This window comes from Drosophila albomicans, chromosome 2L (assembly GCF_009650485.2).
Source record: "Drosophila albomicans strain 15112-1751.03 chromosome 2L, ASM965048v2, whole genome shotgun sequence".
In the NCBI taxonomy this organism is placed as follows: domain Eukaryota; kingdom Metazoa; phylum Arthropoda; class Insecta; order Diptera; family Drosophilidae; genus Drosophila; species Drosophila albomicans.
The window spans coordinates 4,078,077-4,102,744 of NC_047628.2; the positions used below are offsets into that span (position 1 = coordinate 4,078,077).

Consider the following 24,668-nt stretch of genomic DNA (forward strand, 5'->3'; position numbering starts at 1 on the left):
CATAATAATTACAAAAATATGAATATAATTAGCCAATAGATTCAATCTAAAGGTAAAGAACTACTATTAGTAGAAGTGTGGTTGAAAATTTTTCATTTGATTTGATTACCTTTAGGTATCCTTGGTTATACGAAGACAAACTCAAAATGAGGGGTTACTTTCTTTGCATGTCTTCATTTTAGATGCAGTGGGGTTACCCTTGCTCCAATTTGAGATCACAGTTGTATAAATAACTCGTATTGCATAGTCCACATATCTTTTTACTTTGTAGATGCTTAGTAGATCTGCTTATACAGCTGGTTTAAGCAAACTCTTCAATGTAAACATTCATTCGGCAATACTCTTTAGTAAATATAAAAATTCATTCAAGAAAACAGGTTAAAATCAAATAGGCACTGGGTATACGATAAAAGACTCGGGTTGGCTTAACTTAATCCAAAGGCGTCTTCTTGGAATAGTACAACTATGATATACAATTAAATTACTGGCATTTTTATTTGCTCAAACACAAATACCACTAATTTGGTGGCCAGTGACGATGCCGTTTTCACGCGCCACGTGACACAATTACGAGCGGACAATGGCACCTATTGAGATGGTGGGGTGAGGGATTTCAGCAGGAAGTTGGCCATTAAAAGCACACGCGCTTTGAGAGATATATGTACAGAGCAGTCCTCGAGGTGGCTGCGGCGGTGGTTGCAGAGGTGGAGGTAGAGGTAGTGGCCAGGAGCAATCACGCAATCTGGGCAGAAAGGAGAGGCTTGCGTTATTATTATGATGATTTGTATTTGTACATTGAGCATTGTGCTGGCCACGCTCTCAATTGAGATGTAGATACACTCAGCCGTCAGATTTGGCTGTCTATGCTATCTCCATTGCACACACTGTCGGCTTGACGGCTTGTGTGCCCCTGCCCCTCCTCACCCACCGTCCTTTGTATTATTATTTTAACAATTTATTTTGCGCAATTAACACAATTGCCGACACACATTCATTACACACAACTTCCGCGTAACTGCGTTTGAGCTTAATTTATTGTTGCTGCCACAGAGTGGAATGGGTGGAGTGGGCGTACCAACGAGAGGAGAGGGGAGCTTGGTTGGCTCTGTCTGTTGAGACCTAAGCCTATTTCGCCCACTGGCGCACGATATTTACGCAGTCGGCGCGTGGCAACTTGAAGATTTGCGCTTTGTATGTCCTGGCAAGCTGGCAAAAAACGATGCCATAATAAATGTGTGCTCATATACTTGCCGAGAGTCTATCTATCGCCTCATTGCTATGGGACTCCTAGTGAATGAGTCAGCGGGGAACGGGCTTGAGACAAAGGGGAACGCACTGAGTGTTGGCCTAATGAGCGCACGCCTCGCATTTCGGGGGAGCGGATCAGATTAGTTGAATTATTTGCAAGTAATTTATTACATTTTCACTCCTAGATTCCCCAACTGACTTGAATTGTGCACCAAAGTCGGGCATTTCCAAGAGCCGATGGCTAATTAACATACTTAATGGATTTCCATTGTGACAAACTCAAAGCCTTCTTCATTTCTACGCGACAATGAAAAGCTATCAAAAAATTAACTTCTGTAAACCAGTCTTAATTCAATGTCAAGGCTAATTCGACGTCTTAGTCCGCAAACACACCCTAAAAACAGTCGATAATAGCAATAGTAATGAAGAACATTTTGTAATACAATTTTATATTTTAAAATGACCTTAATGAGCGACAAACATCACCTCATTGTGTGTTAATACTTAGACAAGCGATTCAAATTCTCTTTAAAATTTACTTCACTTTGGAATAAGCTCTAAAAGTTGATGGAATTGTTATTGGAAAAAGACAAAAACGAAGACTATAAAGAATTTACAAATCACTGAGCCAGAATCATTAGCATGAATTTAACGAGTGCTTATGAAGGCTATTATAACTTTTTGACTCCAGGGAATATTCATGTTATATGTAACAGGCAGAAGTCGACCCTATAAAGTATACATATATATTCTATTTTATATTCGATATGTTCAGTTTGTTTCAAGATTTTACCACGCTCTCTTCCGCCACCGCAAATGAAAGAAATCGAAGTTTGAATTTGGTACAATATCGATATACCAAGTATAACTTTTAGTGCATTTTTTGAGTATATTTTAGTATATTAATTTGGTAATTCCTTTTATGCAAAATGGGTAGCGACTCTTACTTGTTTTTTATTAGTTCGAAAACCAAACATCAAAGTGTCAAATGCAATTAATTAAAGTCGCCTATCAATAAGGGATGGGTAATACAAAAAATTTTCTTAATTAGGGTAACCAATTAGTTAGGAGTGAAGTTACGATACGGAGTACGAATGTCCGTATGGACATATGATACAGGTGAGAATAACAAAATAATTTGTGCCATATGACAATTTGATATTAGGTTTTTAAACCTTTGACGTTGAATTATCTCATATTAAAGAGGAAGGGAGAGCGAGTCTTTGTCATTAAAAATCAGTGTCAAATATTTAACATACATATTTTCCACATGTTTCGTGGGTCATGTAATTATTTAATTACAATGCAAAACTAGTTTGACGGTATTTTCTCATATGAAAATTAATTCCAATGGTACGTATGCAAAATATGAAGTAAGAGAAACTAAATTACAACTGTAGGGTATGAGCAGGAATTTACAATTCAATGAAATGTTTGGAGTTTAATTTACATTGGTTGTTCATAAAAGTCAAGCATAGGTTAATTTGACTGAGATATATCGAGTCTAATTGAAAACCATCAAATTAGACAGACACTTATTTGAAAGACGCAGCTCCGACTTCTACAATAATTGAGCACAAATTGCGGCATATAATAAAGTTGTTCCATGATAAAATGTGAAATGTGTTCTTTTGTTGGCCGAGGAAGAATTTCAACAGTCGCGACGTCAAAGCATAGTGAAGGGCCATTAATCAGCAAAAGTTTGAAGCAGGTTAACAAAAATAAAAGTACGAGTTTTCATGTAGGCAAAGTGTAGGCACAAATGAGGTGTGCATGAATCACACGCAAAAAAGGACTCTGAAAAGTTTTCAAACATTTTTCACAACGAGAAATGACTGAAAAAAAAAGAACCAACCGTCGACAAGGTCGCTTGCCGGAAGTGATAACAAAAGCCGCTGACACTTGACAAAGTCGCGAATTACCTCAACACAAAAAAAAGGAAAAAAGACGGAGCGAAAGTCAAATCAGGACTGAGGTGGCGCCACCTGGTGGTGTGTCCAGCTGACAGGACAGATAAGCAAATACCACTGACAACCGTGGCGCGGCATTCATCTAAATTTAACTTAATTTGCAGTTGCAGAACCTGCCCTCTCGTATCCATTCACAGCTGGCATTTATCAATTTTCTGTGTTTTTATTTTTAATTAATTTTTGCTTTAACATTTGTGCTGCTTGTATTTGTTTTCAATAAACTTTTCTCCTGCACTTGTTCCACCCAGACACACACACAGACATGCATACAAACAAACACTCAGAATTTTAACGCAATTGAAATTCTCCTTCCACTCATCAGAGGCAATGTGCGTTCCCTGTGGATGGGAGTACTATGGGCCCTAACATCTGGCACAGGCGTTGCTGTTGCCCTGCTCCAGGGTTCAGCTGGCCCTCTGATTGGCGTTGCCATATCAGCGTCTCTCCTGCCGCCGGTCGTCAACTGTGTGAGTATGCAGCCTAACCGAATATGTCTTTTAATTGTAATGCTGAGCACAATTGTCACTGGCAACCAGAATTATTATAAATGGCGTCATATGTACAATTATTGATTTTCTGGTAATGCTATTCACAAAGCTAAGTGCGGCCTTGAAATACGTTTTTCAATTATAGTCTCAGCAGCTTATCTGTCATCGATGAGATTGCTATACAGCACTGTGAAATCAGTCATATAGCGCCTTTGCTCTTCAAGATGATATCACAAATTGGTCACACATTTGGCATAAGATAATTCTCAGCTTTGACTGTCTAATTGGTTCTGCGCAATAGAAAGTCTTTCTTCTCAGCCAACCAATGAATGAGGAGTGTCTTATTAACTTTGATGCCAGGCTGTGCTAGAGTTCTTTTGAGGAGTTCTTTGAGTTATCAGATAATTGGAGAAGCTTAACAGCGGAGCGATTTCCTTTAAAAGATTTTCTGTATATGAATGAACGAAGAAAATAGGAAATAGAAAAATAAGTTGAAGAAAGTAGAAGTTATCTTAACGAGTAAACTCATTTATTTTCAGTCTCTACTTACTTAGTAATCTCTGCCTTTGTTATTTTGAAATTAACCGAAATTATACCATATTATTAGCTTTTTAATGTTCTTGTTCAACTATCGCAAATATTTGTAAGTACTTAGAAATTTGAGCAATATTTGATGCTGAGCAAATAAAAGAGTTTTCGTTGATAGATAAACTGAGAATTCATTTGCTGTTTACTTATCTGTAAATGCGATGACCACATGATAGAGTGTGCTTATGTGAAGGAAGGATAAATAGAGAAATATGTGAAAAGTGGCAAGACACTGGGATAGAAAGCGAGCGGACGCTTTGGTGGCCAGCACATAAATTAGGCCAAAATACAATTTGCTGATTAATCTGAAGTGCAAGGCACAAAAACTTTTGGTCGTAAATTTATCTGGCCGATTGGCTGCCTAGCTGTTACTTAACTGGCTCGCTCTGGCTCAGAGTCAGTCTGAGACTCAGACTCAGCTGGTTGCCTCGCATTGTGGCAGCTAACCGCAACGAGTGCATAAATTTCGACCCAATTTTCAAGTGCGAATTGTACCCCAAGCGGATGTTGCGTAAAATTATTAAGCAAACCTACGATGAGTTAAAAGGAAAAGGAAAAGAAAGGGGGAGCGATGAGTGAGGCGAATTGTAAATGCATGCAAAAACTTTGCAGAGCGGAAGCAGCAGGGCAACAGCCAAAGGGACAAGCAAACAAACAAAATTCCCGGCGACATGAGGCTGGCTGACATTTATCAATTGTGACAGAAAGACAATGCCACAAGGCGGCGGGACAAGTTAGGAGTCGGGAGTCGGCAGTCGGGCCACAGCCATGACAAAATGATGCAAGAGAGAAAATTGCAGGATGGTGATGGGGAGGGGTCAGACGGAAACAGCAGGATGAGAGGGAATTGAAGCGGTAACGAGAACGAAAACGTACATACATTCCATACACTTCCTCGTCCTGCTGCTAATGGTAATGGTCGAAGTATAGCATCTATAGTAGAGCTGGAGCTGAAGCTGGGTGCAGGTCTAGCTTTGGCCTTTGCTTGCTGCATGTGCTGAAACAATGGCGCTGAGATCGCTTAATCATGCCGACGATTGTGGTCGAGCATGTGTGTGCATTCAGCTCCCTTTTCTTTTCATCCTTTCATCCTCGTGTTGCTCTCGCAGCTACATAGTTTTTTGGCTTATATGAGAACCGCATAAATCAGACACACGCACTAAAACTCTGACGCTGTCAGCTTTGTCAGGCTGGCGTTGCACGTTTCTAACCTAAAATCTGCTAACTGCATTGCCCAGCAGCGTGCCACAATTAATTGCAAGCATTTTGTGCGACGGTAGCGGCAACGGCGCGTATGAGTAATTACATTTACATTATATTTATTTTACTCAAACGTAACGGGGTCTGTGGGTAAAAATATTGCTGTTGTATAATGCTATCATTTTACTTGTTATTCATTTCATTATTCACGAATATTATTTCAGGTCCGTGTCCCTTGATTCCTGATTTATTGTTCGCTGCAACTTAAATAATAATAATTTAAGTTTTATTTTCTTTTCTATTATCATTTAATAGACTTTAACTTTGCTCGCTGCTGTGGAAATAATTTGTCGTCCTTACTTTCAAATAAGAACCAGCATAACTTTGCCAAAATGGCCATAAATACAAAAAAATAGCAAACAGAAAGCAGAGAAAAAGACAACATACACATTCACATTCACATAAACACGTATTTGCAGCACGCACGCACTTCCGGACAGACATATGTGTGTGTGTGTGTGTGCACGCCTAGCACTGAGTCATTATAATTTATAAGCGCAAAAAAATGCCATAAGAAAAGAGAGAAGCAAAAAAAGGCAGCGAGTAGACAATGCGACAATGAGGTTTTATCTACGACCGCCGCGTCTGCCTCTATGAATACATGTGTATGTCCTTGCTTGTGTGTGTGGCTGAAATTTATAACAATTCAAGGCCGAGATCACTACTACTTTGTATGCTAAGAGCAACACCAGAGCCGGTTTCAATTTCAATTTGGCAACGCGTATGCTACGACCTTATGACCTCGAAAGCCAACGACAATTGCCAGCCAACGCATTGCCTTCAATTACATCTTAAATCTGTAAATGTGGCTTGCTTGTTTTTTTTTTTTATAATTTTACAGGGTTTATTTTGGTCACAGGCCTGCATATGGCTCATCTATCCGGATAAGAGAATACCCCACTTGAAGAACGAAGCGATGAACTCAACCACCGCTTATCCATTTATTTACACTGATTATTTGCCAACGGAATTCTTGATCAATGGAATTGTCTCTGCCTGTCTGACGGTTGTGAATGTCATTTGCATATTCATAACTGCAATTATTGTACTAAAAATCAAAGAGGTATCAGCGCCCTATACCGCCAGTCCGGATCTAAAGCGGTGAGTATGAATTACTTTAATATTGCGTAAGGCATTTCTGAGATAACGGAATTCAGCTTTAATTATTGAACTGAATTTAATGTTAAATCTTAAACTACGTATAGCATTTCATAGCACGTGATGGGAAATGCCTCAAAGGTAATCTTCAATTAACATTGCGATGCACTACTATCGTGATTTATCCTCTGGGGTTGCATGACATGCCGAATTGAGTTTGAAGTGTCTTTATTCGACACACACTGCAGTGTGCACTGTAGAGTTTCTGATAGTTTAAATCAATAATTTGTGGATTATATTAAATATTGCGACCTTGTTGCACTAACTTTCACTTTTAATAGCATGTTGGTTCATTGTGTTAGAAGCATTTAATAAACCTTAAAACGTTAACATGCGTGAAAGTTGACAAATCGCACAATTAACTGGCTTATTTCGTGCATTTCATAAGAAATAACTCATGCGCCGAGTGGTCGAGTCCATTCTAAATGAAAATAAATGAGTTTTATTGCCAGAGACCTACCATAATAAATAGCCATAGCCAAGACGCCACACTTCCTTCGTTCCCCCCTCTCTCTCTCGTCAATCTCTTCTCCTATCTCTGCGTGTGTGTGCGTGTGTTAATGGCCGCCACTTGGATGCTATGTTTTGGTCTCGTCTACGTGGCCTTCAAACTCATAAAGTGGCGCATTAAATTACTCGAAGCGAGCACGAAACAATTTTTCCTCAAAGCTTTGTCAACATTTGCGACATAAACTGCTAGCAGAATTATGTATATGCTACAGTTTTTGCAACAGTCTGCACAGTTTTGCGTATTAAGTCGAGCGCACGCTCGCTCGCCCACCCAACAGCAAAAAATCCTAACCTCCCTTTATATATCCTGTAATCACAAACATTACACAAAAGAGTCAAACTGACTGACTAGAGAATGCAGTTCAGGTTTATGTCACTTTATTGAATTTGTGACATATTTAACTGTTTAGAATGTCAAAGATAATGAAAGAATAAAGTGTTTGAAAATTATGCTTAAAAATTGTTGTTTACTCTAGGAATATTCATGCGGCATTTACTAGTCGAGTTCACGCTTCTGTTTAGTGAACTCATATTTGTTTTGCTTTTTATCTGCGTATTTAACAGTTGTTTATGCAATATTTCTGTTTGTCCTGCTGCATTCGAGTCGTGTGCAACCATCTAACTGGATAGGGGCCAACGCTCTGCTCAAATAAATGCCATAGATGGGCGACAACTCTTGTGCTCGTGGCTCGTCGTTCTTTGTCCATATGGCTGAGAGCATTATTTTGTTGTTTTTTCAGTTTCCCCATTCCCATTTCGATTTCGATTCGGGTCTGGCAATAAGCATAAAGTGCATGATATCATATTTATTTGTTGTTAGTTTGTTTACTACGCTTTTTTCCAACAGATTCTGTTATTTTTTCAATTGCACACTCTCTCGCTATCACAGCAATATTGATTGTGGTCACTAGCAATTCCGAAACATTGAAAGAGATGTTGGTTTTCGATTGGTTTTCGAGTGCACTACGAAACTGGTATTTGTTACGTAGCAAACAAATTAGACATGAGAATATTGTTTGTTTTGTATATACCTATACTAAAAAAAAAACTCTTAAATTAAGAATTTGGTTTTAGCATTAAGGCATTTTGGCTAAAAAAGTGCGTCAAGAACATGAAAGTCTTAAAATTAGAAAACTCATCTTGATTTTTTTAAGAACATTTTATATAGGACCCAAATTCTTATTAATAAGAGGAACAAATCTTTTAATATTTAATTAGCGCAAAATTGTACGTTTACATTACGAGAGACATTTTTTTTAGACTATCGATGATAATTTATTATTTTACCATTTTATTATTTAATTAGCGCATTTACTTGTACGTTAACACACTTTTTTGATTTTAGAAATTGGTCTTGTTTTTAATGTAGATATTCAGCTATCACATTGTGGTTAATGCTCTGTTTTCTCTCAACAGATTTTGGGAAACGGATCTACGAACTGTCCGCAAAACCAATCGATCCACAATGCGCCATCGTAGTGGGACTTTACGTGGGCTTGGAGCTGGTGACAAGCTTATGAGGTAAGTTCTCCATCCGACTGAAAATGACTTCAATATTCCCGTTCTTTTGTATTTATGATTTTGCAATTGATGTTTATTGTTGTTGCGGTAATTGAGCGCATATGTATAACTGTTTTTCTTTTCATCCGCCCTCACTTCCCTTATGTGGGTAAGTGAGCGTGGGTTGGGGTGAGTGTTCATGACATTCCCATGGGGCAATACAATTTACTTCGTCCCCCTTCTTGACTTGATTCTGAGTCAGCACATCGAAAGACATGCTTAAAAAAAAAATCAAGAGGTAAATATCAAAAGTATTTATACTTGTATAATTTTCCCTCGCATCTTATTCGGGCATGGGATATTAATACAATATTATCAAAAGGCAAAAAGCGGAAGGGGGACAACTTACACTGGCGTTTAAGGAATTTTAAAAAATCTTTTGCAAAGTTGTGTTGCAAATTAATGTATGTTTATTCAAGTTGTATGAAAAGTGAGCAAACTGCAATAATTATTAACACAAAGCACTTTGACCCAATTTTTGTTTAATTTTCTTTTTTATTGTCATAGAAATATGTCAGCAAAACATCTGTAGGCATATTTTTTTGAAGGTTAAGTAAGTACGCCTATTTATTTAACTACAACTACAAACTGGTTAAATAAAACGATCCACCATAATTCAGTAAAGAATTCAGCGTGAAATTCAGTGACGAAATTTATCAGCAAACACAAGTTTTTTGTGACTAAATTGATATTGAGTGTAAATAACCTTTTTATACCCGATACCCATAGGGTAGAAGGGTATTATAACTTTGTTCCTGTATGAAACAGCCAGAGAAGGCATCTTCGACTCCATAAAGTATATATATATATTCATGGTCAGCGGCAACAGTCGAGAATATATAGAATTTGATTGCGAACGGAACATGTGTGTGTGTGAAAGTTATTTATTTTTACACTATGAGTAGCGGGTATAAAAATTACCTTCAACTGTATTTGTACATAATATTTTAATCGTTTGTTAAGTATCCGCTTCCTAAATTTGTATATCTGCTTTTATCCGACAGTGGAGTGAACTATCACGGCCTAGATGAGGCACGTAATGCCAAAATGGATTCAGCTCTAGAAAGAGCTCTGGCGCAAGCGGAGAGTGATACAACGTTTAAGAAGGTCAAACGAATGAGTTATTCAAGCAATGCAGCTGGTGAGGTAAGTCCTTTATTGTAGGAATAGACAAACTGAAGGTGACTGTCATATTTATATTTGATTTCTACTGCTGCGATTATTCGTTAAGTTGTTTAGCCATATCTGGTCCTCCAACGCCTCCTGGTTTGATTTTTGTTCAGGGTCTTCTCTGTAGAAGAGCTGGAGCTGCTGCTGCTGCTGCTACTTGAGCTGGAGCTATTTTTCCTGCGGCCTCCACCCATAATTTTTCTTCTCCAGTGCCGTTTGTGCCTTACCCTTTTGCTGCTACTGGAACTACTGCTAGATGAGGATGCTGTGGTCGTGGTGGTCGAAGTCGAAGCCTCTGTTGTTGTGCTGGTGGCTTCACTCTGGGGCAAGTAGATCACGCATAGGACCAAGAGTATACACCCCAATAAAATCGTTTCACTTCTCATGTTGATCACTTCGGTTGACTGATAGTTTTTCAACGAGATGTCGGCGTTTTTATAGCGAAGAGACTAACCGAAAATTGGCCTTAGATTTTGCGTATTGACAAAGGTGTTTTTTTGTAAGTACGCAAAAAGAATTTGCAACTTGAAAATTGGCAGCAAAAGATTAATAAATCATGTGCGAGATATGTTTAAAATTGTTGCTTTATTTAGCCAGCTGTTGCTTGGCTTTATTCTTTACTTGATGGAACGTATCAAGCAAGGCCATGTTTGTATTATCTTGCATTATTCTCAAATATTCATTTCAAGCTTTTTCATTGTATGAAATTGGATAATATTTATAATTATAATAATATCCAATATCCATAATTGCAAATTCAGGTTTTTTGTTTTGCATGGAAAGCGTATAATTTCTGTTTATTGGCTAATTTATGTGGCTTAACAAAATATATGTATGTTAAATATTGAATGCTATTCCGCATTCGTTTAAAATATGAATAATACCAAAACAATGTTTACTATAATTGCGGATAGTTACATAAGTGTACGATAGGTGTGAAAATGACGACATTCTATTCAATCATAATGGTAGCCAGATTTGTTGAGCATTACGTCAGGCAACAATTATATTGATAAGTGATAATATTATCCTTCGACCACCTTCTATGACCAACGGTTGATGTTCTTGTGGCTGTCTTGTCCGCAATTACTGGCGTAGTTCTAATTTGCCACATTAGCATTCGCATATGGTAATGTACCATCCGTTGGAGATGGTCTCTTATCGACACATTCGGAATGTTTCCCTTTCTAATCACATTTTCCTGACCTGCCCACTGGCAAGTAAGGCAGGAGGATGACCAAATCTTCCACAAATCCCTGATTGAATACCAAGAATGGTTTGGTCAGTATACAAATTAATCTATTGCTTATAATACCTTATGGAGACGACATGAAGTTGTTTAACAGGTTGGAATAAGAGATTTATTATTTATTTAATCCATTAATTATTAAATCAAATATGCAGCTTATGTTATGTGGCAAATAGATCTGAGATCCGAGAACACCTATTAACGTTGTAATTACTTGTTCTAAAATCTGTCATCAAGGGCGGCAAGAAGAAAGTGAGAAATGTATGGAGACAACACGAAACAGTTAAAATAACAATTAATGTTCGCTAATCGCATTTGTCAAGACTCCTTTCGTGGCTATGAACACAATTCCCGGGGGAAGGCAGCATTTAAACGAAATTACCCCCAATTACGAGTATTTTTGGAGAAAAAGAGAGAGAAACGTATTAACATACAGTCGGAGAAAAGGAGAGCGAGAGAGAGAGAGAGAAAGAGAAGGTACATACATTAAGAAGTGACCTCAATCATTTGTTGTTGATAAGCGCAGCAGGAGTCGCTAGTAAGAACTACTCGCGATGCACAGCGACAGGCAAAAGCTGTCGCTGTCGACAACGACGACGATGGCGACAGACACAACAAGGACACACGCAAGGATAATAAAGCAAGTCGGTTGGTCATAAATCAATGCGAAGTACGGCGCAGCACAGAGCACAGTAAGGAGCAAAAGGTCAGCACCAGTTTTGGTTCCACCCTTGTCGCGAGACGCAAAAACACGACCACTCTTGCAACTTTATAGTTGAGAATTGCGCAAGATTTATAGTAGAATCTGATGAAGTCGTCGCTCTCAAACAAGAAACAAAAGCAGCAAATGCAGAGCTTCAGTGAGCTCCAAGTTGAAGAAGATTGACTAAAAAAGAACATTCATTTCCGATACGAAGATTGAATTCTCAGCTTGTCGCTTCAAGTTTGAGCGACAATTGATGGAGGTTAGATATAACCCCGATGGTGAAGGAGAACAACAAACTGTTCAAAACCTTATAAGGTTTCACTGTTCAATTCTTTACATCGAAGAATTCTTCGATACTGTTAAATAAACTTTCCCAAATTAAAGCTCGTATTAATAATAAGTCAAAACTATGTAATCATAACCGGGTAGTCCATAAGCCTATGCTGATGGAATGCAAAAGGAAAAAAGAACTTTGTTAATTTCCTGTTCAGCGTAAGGAAGAAGGATTATGCCTTCAATTAAAACTTACTGGGAAAAAGCGATTAGGCAGCCAAGCGTCAATAGCCACAAATCAACTTTTACATTAATTCGTTTTGGTAAAAAGAAAGATGAAAGTTGACATCGCGGGAAGAGCGGAATAAGAAGGCTCTTGAATGAGTGACAGATAGATAGGCAGACATTCAGACAAACAGACGGACAAAGAGGACATGCTTCAAATATTTAGGGCGTGAGGCGAAACAGAGTGTAAAACAAACTTGTCAAGTGGTTAGAGGGCAAGAGTTAGAGAAACCAGAAAGGGAGACACGGAGAGAAAGGGATTGAGGATGGCTTGTAATCTATTTAAAGACAACAAGCGCAAGAGCGAGATAGAGACGGAGAGGAATAAAAAGAAATACGAAATCAAGGCAAAAGATTACAAACGGAAATGGTTGGCCAACCATTGAGTGGCCCATAGATGGGATGGGAGCTCAGCATTTTTCACTTAAAACCGCATTGATACTCAATTACTAGTGTATGGGTTGCCAGGTTGCAGGATTGTTGAGTTGGCCAGTTGCTCGCCAACTCTGAGCTTTTGCAAGCTTTCCACTCAGGAGAAACAGCGAGCCCAAAACAAACGTCGCATCGCGTCGGCGGATGTTGAGCACAGGAAAGCGGAAGCACTTTGCAACGGAAATGAAACATCAATTAAAGTCGCACACTGCCAACGCCGAACGTGCACTGTAGAACGGGCAATGGCGAACGGTGGCAACCCTGGCAGATGCCGAAAAATATATTGCTTTTGCGTCCAACTACAACCCAACATTGTTAATCCTTGTGGTGGATGCCACAGCCCTCGAAACAGCCCACGAAATGCTGTCCTTGTGTCTGTTGTAAGTTTTTCTCAAATCTCCCAATGACTGAGCCCATTTTTCTGTTAGATTGCCGTTTAATTGTAACTATGGCAATTGCAGCACACAACCAAATGTCTCGCTGCATCACCAAAGTGCTCCTGAAGTGCTTGCACTTTAATATAACTCTTGTTTACTTATTTATAATTACTTTCTTTAGAGTCTCATTCTTTTTCTCTACCCATTTTTCCATTCACAGCTTACCGAACGCCTTGCAAAGATAGCCGGGCTGAATAAGCGTCATGTCGAGGATCCGTTGCACACGAATTCGAGCAGCTTAGCGGGCAGTCGTATGAACTCTATACCCAACTCGCAGTTGAATGTGGACCTAAAGGCTTTGGACAAGATAGTGACCAGCCTGCTGGAGCAGCAAAGCGGTGGCAACAGTAAAGCCACCGCAAATCTAGAGGCCGGCAGCCGAACACCGCCCGTGCAACGTATACCGTCAAAGAAACTCAACCGCTGGCGTCCGCTTTCCCGCTCAGTGCACAGTTTTAAGCGAGGCGATTCCAGAGACTATTCGGCTGGCAACTCCACCCAGTTGCAGGAGTGCAGCGATATGCAGGCTGCGATGGGAGCACAGCACTCGCACAGCAACATGCCCACCATTATGGAAAGCAGCGCTGGCAGCCCGACCCCAAACAATGCCCAGCAAGTGACGCACAATCCGTGGACGGCTTCGCTCGAGCGTACTCCGGGTGCGGTCAGAAATGTACTGCACAGCATCAGCCAGGCCGCGAATGTTCCTTTGGCTGGGTCAGGCCCTGTTCCGGAGGATCAGCTCAATCTTACACAGAACTATGTGGGCTGATTGACATTAAATTATACTAGCATCATTTGTATATGCCTGTAATTGCAGTCACTCTCGAAAAACAAACAAAAAACAAACAATATTCTAAAAATATACCGCAAAAATACAAAAATATATCGAAAACTATATTTGGTATATCGTAGAGTACAAAATATACCGGATTTAGCCAAAGCAGCTAGGACCTGATTGAAAAAGACGTTTTTGAATTATTTGTAGGAATCGTCAATATTGTAGTTATTATTACAAATACCAAAAATCTCTCTAGTTTCAAAATTGTGTTTGCTTTTTCGATTTGCGGAAACAAATGGCTCCTGATCTGCGTGCAAAAATTACAAGTAATGTAATGTATAGTCTCTAAAATCAAGTGTTTCATACGAATAGATAGAAGGACGTGGCTATATCGTCTGGGCTATTGACGCTGATCAAAAATATATATACTTTATGGGATCGATAATGCCTCGTTCTGCGAGCTTCAATCAATTCCTTCTAACCTATGCGTAATGGGAAGAAAAAGTTGATGAGTTGAACTATTTCCTATTTAATTCCATTTTCTACTATTAACCTGACAATTATTAGACTGCTTTAAGCACTTGCAGTTCATGTTGGTGAGCAAAGCTTAATATTAAATATCAAATAGTAAGCACATCCAACTGAAACCAAGAATCACTTATGGAATTTCTTCATCAAATTCATATAATGTTGTGACCTACGAGTTAATTTAAAGCCTCGCAAGGGGCAAGTGGAAAGTGTCGGGGAAGCCTAGTCCACAAATGTCAAATGGCTGGTACTGTAACACTTAATAATTTTGAGGAGCAATAGAAGGACTTAAGAGAGGCGCCCAAAAGAGGGCCACTCAACGTTGACGGACGACAATTTTTGTGTGGCTGGTGTCTGTATCGCTGTCATCATCAGAGACTCAGACACAAACTGGCCGGCTGTCAGGGACAGGGATTGCACATAATGACCAAGCTGCTTCAAGTTGTCTGACCATTGCGGTTGTCGGGGAATGATGACGAATAAATTGGCTGGCTTGTAGGCGCACATTAAAAATACCTGCCATTCAATTGCTAGTGACCATTAATTAAAGTGAATGAAATGTATGTCAGTTGAGAGTACCTTTGTTGCTCTGAAAATGCTAGAGATTAAAGCACAGATGAATGGGACAATGACCCTCATTTATCAATATAAATACAAGGCATGCATATACTAAGCACTCTGTGACTGCAGGGTATCAACAGATCTCCTAAGGCTGTCGGACTGCCAAAAAGGCAGTTTAGCTAGCTGCTTTTAAGAATATGCATGTGAGTCACGTACTCGAAGTTCGCTTTGTTGATGGGCCACTCCGGAACGAGAAGGAGTTCAGGAATATATAGTACAAGCTAATCAGGTCTTCAAGTGCCCGCTATTAAATTGATCTGAATGCTTTTATAACCCACTCACCTGTCGCTCCATGACGCCAGACAATTGTTCGCGCTCCGAATTGCGATAGTATCCGGTCAGATTGGCGCCCAGTCGCATGGTCACCTCGTAGCGCGTCTTGCCACTACGTGCCGCATTGCGATTGCTTTTCAGATTAAAGTAACCGGAATTTGCGTTCGAATTGGATCCGGAGCTGCTGCTGGTGCTGGAGATGAAGCTGCTGGCGCCGTTGATGTCAAATTCGCATGCACGATGGCAATTATTGGCGCTGGCATTACCAATGCATCCTGCGAAATACAAACCGATTATGTAAGGTAACTGTGCGTTTATCACTAAAGTACGACGTCAAAGTAAATGACGGTCTATTATTAAAGAGCAGATAGCTTAGGTTTTATGGAATTCAAGCATTTACGCACAAAAATATTTTGCATACGGTCGAATAGGGTCAACGATGAGGAATAATTTAATAATGCTAGCTGCCAGGGTGAGAAAAATAGGGTAAGAGGACTAAACTGCATTGACATAGTACCGCAGCCTTAGCCACACAAGCAGTTTAGGACTTTCGACAAAGCGCTTCGAGGACTCTAAAAATGCAATAAGAGACATTACAGCGCACGAAAAATGTTTGAAATGTTTAAGGAGAGTGCCGAACATACGCAAAAAAATAACCCTCGTCCGGCAGCATTTCGCTCGTGACCTACATTTGCTATGCATTTCCCACCTGACCCTTGGCAAGCAGAGCAAAAGCGAATGTCAAATTCGATGACATTGTCATTCTGCGGAGAGCTCACCTGGCTAAGGGACGGATTATTGTTCTTACAGCAGAACATTGTGTAAGAAGTTTTTTGCTTATTGCATGCTATCAAAATGTCTGCTCATCATTTATTAAAATAACTTTCTGTCGCCAAACACACTATGAAGTCTATTTAATAACAATTTCGGCAGTTTCATTCACATCAATTATCTTGATGATAAACAAGAAAAAATTGTTGCATACTTTTAGACAGATATGTGTAAATAGCACCACACATATTGATGATATGATTGCATACCTTTAGGCTGAAAGTTAAATGAGTTAGAATGCTGCATACGCAGTTAATGGATAATTTAATCAACTACTGATATTCTAAGACGCTGGCGATTTATTAGGGACGATTTAAAATTGATATTTTCATGAAAGCTTCAAGTAAGTGAATTTGTTTGCGACTCTGAGCATGCAGTGTAGTTGTAATATTTGCTCGAGTTTTACTCATTGTTGCCTGTCACTTGTTGTCATTGTTGCGGGTTTGGCGCGCTCGCAACAGTTGCAGACTTTGCTGGCGCTGCAGCAACAACAACAAAGTCAACATTGGGCGTGCCAGTCCGCCCAGTGACAACCTTTCCACTTGCCGGTTAAATGACGCGACAAAGTCTGCACTTGACAATACCCCGGTCCTGCCGTGTCCTGCCTCAACCCATCCTCGCTATGCTCATCAACCCTATCGCTCAGTCCCTTTACAGAACACTTTGTGTGTTGCATGCCTCTCAGCGGGCATCGAGTGCATTTTCAATGCTTAATTATTTCCTTAATTAAATTTGCTTGCCGAGCTTCGTTTTCGTTTTCCTCCATTTTTTTTTGCGTTTTGCATTTTCAGTTCGTTGTTTCTTTCACTCTGTCTGTCTCTCTGTCTGCGTCTTCACCTATCTCTTTTGCACTCCTTCCCATTGAATTGATGTTTTTCAGATGCACATGCTCCGTTTGCATTCCTTATTGCTTGTAATGTCTGATTAAATTTATTCGCTTTCTATGGGGTTCACTTACCCTGGGTCGTCTCATTGATTTCTGGTATTTCACATTTGGTTCCCTTATAGCCTGTAGGACAGTGGCACGTTATGGCCGCATCGCCGATGTGCCTGTAAATCAAATAAAATGAATTTATTCACCAGAATCGATTGAACTTTATCTGCTTTTCAAATAACTTTCTGTTGTTCTTGAGAATTTCTTTTAAATTCTGTATATATACATATGTGGATATTGCCATGAAGTCTAAAGTAGTATTTTAAGTTGTAGTAATTAAAATTTGAAAAGTTTATCTTATTATTTATATTGCAGTCTATTATTCTTTATTTCAGCAATCTGTGCATCTTGAAGCTCATTAGGCTTTATACTGCAGGCTCTGGCCAACTGGGGTTGCGTATTTTTTTGATGACTCAACTTACTTGCAAGTGCCGCCGTTTTGGCAAATGTTCGTATGCGCATCCGTGCATAGTGGACCATGACCACAGTCGCTGCCACTAAAACCAGGGAAGCAGGCGCATCCATAAGAGCTGCAGTAAGATGGAAAAGAAGATAAGAATGTGATTCATTAGTACTTTGGTAGTGATGTTTATTTTTATATTTTCTAAGTTTATAGATATAAACTGTCAGCTGAAAGAGACAAGATCCTGCAGTAGTTGTCAAAACAGGATATCTTATTTTATTTGGCATCAAATTTCTAAAAATATTTTTCTTGTTATTTTACACAATGTTATCAATTGTAATAATTTAGAAATGCTACCCATGGGGAAGAAGCGTATTATAACTTTGTGCCTGTATGATATGTATATAACAGGCAGAAGAATCCATCTTCGATCCTATAAAGTACATATATATATTTGATCAGCCGATATGATATAGCCATGTCCGTTTGTCTGTATGAATAAGTGGATCTCAGAGGCAATGGGAGATAGAGATAAAATTTTTATTCGCCACCACTTGTTATGTTTGCACCCAGCTTCAGATGCACTTTCGCCCCGCAAATATAATAAAAAATCGAGTAACAAACGTAATTTTGAAGTTAAAGCAAATATAATCACAACTAAACTTTTTATGATTCCTGAAAATTTGGTTCCGGTATATTTTGGACTCCATAGTATATTTTGAACGGAGTATATATTTTGGTATATTTTTAGTGTTATTGTGGTATATTAATTTGGTATATTTTAAAAAATGCACAATGGGTAACGGGTGTCTCACAGCCGAGCACACTCGAATGTAGGTTTGTTACTTGTTTTAATGATGGTTCAGCCTTAGACCTTTGTGATCGTATAAAGTTTTCATCATGATATTCAATTTCCGAAACTCGATTGAAATGCCAATGGATTATTATCAATTATGTATGGTAGTGCAAACTTTTTGAAGTATCTGTGTACACATGACGGCTTACAAATTTTCGGAAGGGAGAGCGTTGTGGTACGTGTTTAACACGAGTTTTTTATATTTGCTGAAAAACATCATTAGAACTAGATGTTAACGTCAAACACTTAAGCCAAGGCAATAATTTAAATAACTTGGCGTCAAGGATATGCCAGACAAACACGAACACTCACACGTATAGAGGAAAGAAGTAAGAAAGCTACAGTCGAGTGCACAATGAGATACCCGCTACCCATTTTGAATAAAAGAAATATATTTTGCGATAATTTTCTCAAAATATACCGAATATACTGCAAACTTTTTGATAGTATCTGTGGTATATTGATATAGTACCGCATTCAAAATATACCATAGACGGCACAATATACCAGATTGTCATCTAAAGCAACTAAGACCCCTAGGTAAGTAGGCGTGTTTGCCCATACAAAAGTTCTTTAATAACTTCGACAATTTTCATCTGATCGCAACCAAATTTTCAGGAATCATAACTACTATAGTTATTATTATATATACCAAAATTCGCAACTCTAACTTTAAAATTACGCTTGTTATTCGATTTTTTTGATTTGCGGGGGCGGAAGTGGGCGTGGCAAAAATTTGAAACAAACTTGATCTGCGTGCAAACATAACAAATGCTGTCGAAAAAAAATTATAGCTCTATCTCTTATAGTCTCTGAGATCTAGGTGTTCATACGGACGGACGGACAGACACACAGACACACAGACACACAGACGGACAGACGGACATGGCTAGATCGTCTCGGCTGTTAAAGCTGATCAAGAATATATATACTTTATAGGGTCGGAGATGCCTCCTTCTACCTGTTACATACATTTCCTGCCGGCACAAAGTTATAATACCCTTCTACCCTATGGGTAGCGGGTATAATAATATGGGTGGACAGAAATGAGGCCTTGAGAATTCTTTGCGAACTTATTAAGTTCAATTAAGAGCAAACAAGTACTAGAGGCCGAGAAGTCCTTGAGCTTGAGCTCACGTCTGCTCATTAATGTAAACGACAGTGTAGAAGCTGAGGACGAGTTTAAACTTTTACCCATAAAATGTTATTAAGAGACAAAACACAATAGGACACTTTAAGCCAACTTTAACCATAGCAAACAGAGAGTGCAAATAAATTAAATATCAACATGCACAATCACTTTTTTATTGTAAATATTTATAAAATAAATGATATTTCATTTAGCTGGCTAAACAGTTTAATTAGATTTTGCCATCATGTCAATTAGAATTGGAAGCATGACGGCAAATTGCTTTTCGGCGTTTTAAATCACAAAAATTAATTCACGCTAACAAAATATTCGTGTTGACAATCTAATTGGGACTCCGAGCTTAGCAAAAGATGACAAAAAAACACGATGAAGTCAAAATATTGCCGGCGCGAATAAACGACTGCATGATATGCTGCTCTAGACTCAGACTTCAACAGCTCAGTAATATTCTGAATAATATTTGGTAATTTTTAAAAGTTTAAATATTAAATATATATATGGATGCATGAAAAAAACTCGTTGAAATACAATTTTGTATATTTTAATTATAAATTTAGTATTTAATAATAATATAGGGTATAAAAAGGTCGCCTACTATATGTGCGTTGAATAATGGCGCATCCTTTGCCATTTGTTTCACTTCCCATTTAAATGTCTGTTTGTCTGTCTGCAGCCTCGTCGCTCGTTTTTCAGCGCCAAACAATCACAATTGCTGTTGTGTTTTGTGCCATGCGTCGTTGACACATGTCAACAGAAATTAATTTTTAGAAACATTTTGAAATTGTCGAGAAGAAATTTGGGGAAATTAAAGCCTGCCTATAAATGTACAGCAATTTCATTAGAACTCCCGCTAGTTGCCGCGACTATTGGCATATGTGTATTCATATAATTGTTGTATCTCGCTTGTCATCAATTTGATGTTAAATATTCAGTTTGTCCGTTGAGTTGGACACAAGTTTGCAGATATCAAAACGACAAAAAACATAAACTAATTGATCTGCTATTAACGCCATGGGCAATATACATTAGCTGATAGTAGCATATGTCAATATTGAATGCATGTTAAGTATACGCCGTGTTGGCCACAAGCAATAAAAGAAACTTTTTCGCTTTCTTTTTCTCAGTTTTTTTTTATGTTTGCGCCTAAAACTTTAACGAAGAGAACGAAATCAAAACGTGCCCAGGGGTGCGACAAAAACTGGAAGAACTGTGCTGAACTCGGAGACACTTGGAAAAACTTTTGCTTTTCTTTTGTGTTGCAGAATAACATTCACTTGGATTTGTTGGACTTTAATGGGCATTCTTGATGCGTGTTGGGCATTCAGTACAACAACCAATAAATTCTCATGGAAAAGCCGAGCCAACACTTGTTGTATAATCGTATTGAGGGATCGAGAGGTGTTTGCAAGCTCTTTTCGTTTTTCTGGTTAGTCATAAATTAAAAGCACATTTCGTTGTCTTTGAACTGCTTTAAGCAGCAGAGGCTTTTGTTGTCGTTAGCTATTTATCATATGTACGTATGTAAGTAGTATGTATGTAAGCAGTATCTATGATATGTACATACATGAGCCATATAATATAGAATAAGCTCGGGACACGCCCATTGTTGGGGCCACACATTGACCTAGTGCTGTTCGCTTGTTGTTGTTGTGCATCTCAAGTATATATGTAAGTAATTGTGCCTTTGTCTAGCGGAAATTAATTGCCTCTCTGGTGTTCAGTGCTCTGGCATCTGCGGTGCTATTGCGACTGCGATTACAAGACCCTTCGTCCTTCCCTGCGCATGGACCTTGCATGTCCTGCCGTCTGTGACGGAAGCGCTTGCCCCTAACAAATGCCGCATGTTTGGTCTGCTGACCAACAAAACCAGCTGACCGAAATAGTCGAATTGAAAAAGTTGTAAAAAAACTCATTCGTGAGATATTAATTTAGAACAACTGGTCTATACTCTATAAAATAAATCTAAATTTCACGCGGAATACAAATTGAAAATCTCTTGAAAAATATTTTAAAATATCCTTGCAATATATGTCTGTATGAAGTGAAGTGAAAGATAGGGTATCAACAGAACAGAAGCTATTCAAAATGCAAAGTCCTATCTCTTTCAATGGTTTTTGCATTTTTTACGATTCGTTGAAAATCACCTGCAGCTGTTTGTCCATGTGTTGCAGTACTTCTGCATATTTTTGGAATTTTTTCCTGTTTTTGATCATTTTTTGTTGAGCGAACGATTTAAATTTTTTTCACTAGACGCACCAAAATTTGCATTCTTTTCTTGCTCAATTTTTTTTTTGTTTTTTTGTTATTTGTAGTTAGCTGGAGGCAGTCTTCTGTTGTAAATAAAAATTAAATTTATTGCGCATACGACATGTGCGGCACGTGCAAGCAGAATTCAGAAGGCATTGTTTTGATTATGATGTCGACCCCAATCGTTTTAGGTCTTCGTATTTAAATTCATTTAAATTCCAAAATGCAGCTCAACAATTAAAACAGCGTGCCAAAAGCTGTTACAATTTTATGGGCCGCCACTCAAAAACTGCTGACAGTTAAGTGCTGACTGTTGAGCAGCAAAAGCACAGTCTAGAGTTCAAAGGGCAGGGACTCCAAACCTTTCTCTTGGCTCTGCTGAGCTTCTGCTTATGACAGAAATAACTAATAATTTCCATGATGCACATACATACAGACTCCTTGGATGTATTTGTGTGTATTCGTAGTTGCCTGGCTGGCAATAGCGCCTTGCCTCATGCGAGGAAAGAAACTTGCGACAGTAGCCAACATTCTCTCAGTGAGTTGCACTTATAACTAACCGACAATAAGCAGACACATGCTGAAAGGCTGCTTTGATTTCAATATACACTGAGAGAACATTTTTAGCTGAAAAAAAGAAAGCTACAGTCGAGTGTGCTCGACTGTGAGACACCCGCTACCCACTTTGGATATGAGCACTGCGGAATTATTCTTAAACATAAAAAACTAATATACCGCTAAATACTAAAATATACCGAAGACTATATTTGGTATATTGCTATATTGTTACATTCAAAGTAGAGTTTTAAACATACCAGATTATAAGCGAAAACAGCTTAGATCATAACCAAATTCAGAAATCGAAAAAACTGTTCTTATTACAATATTAAATTCCCGATTTTGATTCGATTTGCTAAGGCAGAAGTTGGTATGGGGTGGAAAAACTTATATTTCTATTTTTGTGGAAAGCTCAACCAATTCATCTTTGCAACTTATTCACAATTATGCAATTGTAGCTACCAAGAATTTGGTGCAGTGCAGTTTAGCTTGAGGGGCTGTCAGAGATTCGTTAGTTGAATTTTTGACAAACAGCCAAAAAGCATTCTAGGAGTTTGAGAAAATATGAAAAGCAGCCAGTTGTATCTCAAATGGATGCATGCAATTATAAAATGTCCCGAGAAGCTAGAACGGCGACAGGGGTCTTGGTCTTGGGTCACAAAATAATTTACATTTGAATGGAGAAAATATATTTTATTATAAATAGTATGTATCTGCCACAATTTAAGAAGAGACATTATATGCAATGGCTATTATAAGCCATATGATTCATAATTATATACTTTAAACCTTAATGATCTTCATCAAAGCAAAGGACAATCCGCCATTAGACCAAATGAAAATTATTTTTTATACAACATAGAGATATATTTTCTTTGTAAACTCGTATACAAAAGTGAATCACCATCCTGCAGAGAACTCATGCTCCGAAAAAAATGAACCATATACGCACGCGGCAGGAAAAGGAAACGCAATGGTAAATTACAACAAATTGGTTTACGTTTCAATGTGTGTACTGACGAACAAATAAAATTTTAGCAGCTCTGAAAAAGAGCTTGAAAAATAAAAGGTTTTTCGTTTTTGTTGTACTACTTTTTCTATTCACCTAATGTAATCAAATTAAATGCCATTAAATTTGATGGCTTTTTTCTGCGGATAGGTGTGCACATAAAAGTGTGTATGTGTGTGTGTGAGTAGGTGTGTGTGTAGGTGTGTGTGTAGGTGTGTGTGTATGCGTAAAGGGGTAGCGAGTGTAGCAATTGTTACCGATTGTTACGGTAGCCTTGCGGCTCCTCCAGTTTTTCTTTTTTTTATGGCTCGACAATCGTAAAAATGTTGTTAAAAAATAAATTTGAATTTGCATTTTTATGGTTTTATCTTTTGTATATAGAAATTAATTTACCACCATTACAAATACTGGAAATTAAATTGCTGGAAACTCAGTGAAAAACAAGTTGTGAGTGTTTCTGCTGACAGGAAAGACACGTGCAAGTCTCAACCAAAATAAAAATATACAAAAATAACAGCAGCCAATTATGATTGTAAAGTTTTTGGCTGACAAACGAGTTCAGGTAAGTTTTTTCCGTTTTTTGTTTGCCCCAAAAGGGAACTTGGCAGCTAAGAATGAACCACATATGGCAAAAGTAAGCACACAGGAAAATTAAAAATGAAACTCCCACAAGAGTTCAGAGGGCAAACTTTTAATTGAGCAAGGAGAGATGGAGACAGAAGGTGAGATGCAGATGTAGATGCAGACGAAGATGGAGATGGATATGGATATGGATGGAATAAGAAGAGGGGGCGACATCAGTCAGATGATGTGACAAAGACAGGTCAAAATTTTGGGCAAACAAAACTTAATTGCAATATGCAGAGCACCTGCAGCCATTTGAATCCCCTTTGACCTGTACCTCCTCCGACTTCAAGAGCATGCTCTTGCCTCAGCTGCCACCTCCTCGACTTTGGATAAATGACAATGTTTGACAAGGCAAACAATACACAATACACGCATTCTCATATGACGGGTGACTGGCGACTGGTGAATGGTGAATGGCGAATGGTAGCCAGATGCGAATGACACTGACACAGTTGCCACCGAGTTACCGAGTCACCAAGTGGATGCCAACCGACTCATTGCACATGCAACGCCCAC

General features: G+C 38.6%; 2 protein-coding genes across 7 annotated transcripts in view; one reads left to right on the forward strand and one right to left on the reverse strand.

The window, feature by feature from the left end:
• Positions 1-14,339, forward strand: part of LOC117564698 (uncharacterized) — a 44,424-nt gene extending 30,085 nt beyond the window's left edge. The window contains exons 9-13 of one of the 4 annotated variants that reach the window (XM_052002198.1): positions 3,541-3,685; positions 6,396-6,655; positions 8,639-8,743; positions 9,787-9,928; positions 10,014-10,410. In XM_052002198.1, the coding sequence (XP_051858158.1) occupies positions 3,541-3,685; positions 6,396-6,655; positions 8,639-8,743; positions 9,787-9,928; positions 10,014-10,079 (718 nt within the window). In that variant the 3' untranslated portion in view covers positions 10,080-10,410. Of the gene's footprint in view, positions 1-3,540; positions 3,686-6,395; positions 6,656-8,638; positions 8,744-9,786; positions 9,929-10,013; positions 10,411-13,494 lie in introns of those variants that run through there. The other 3 variants (XM_034243575.2, XM_052002199.1, XM_052002197.1) reach the window with 3 other exon arrangements.
• The window catches only part of LOC117564697 (uncharacterized), a 177,700-nt gene that overhangs the window by 69,780 nt on the left and 83,252 nt on the right, over positions 1-24,668 (reverse strand). For 2 of the 3 annotated variants that reach the window (XM_052002190.1, XM_034243572.2), the window contains exons 4-6: positions 17,725-17,832; positions 17,327-17,418; positions 15,547-15,812 (exon numbers count right to left, since the gene is read on the reverse strand). In XM_052002190.1, coding sequence (XP_051858150.1) covers positions 15,547-15,812; positions 17,327-17,418; positions 17,725-17,832 — 466 coding nt within the window. Of the gene's footprint in view, positions 1-15,546; positions 15,813-17,326; positions 17,419-17,724; positions 17,833-24,668 lie in introns of those variants that run through there. The other variant, XM_052002191.1, reaches the window with a different exon arrangement.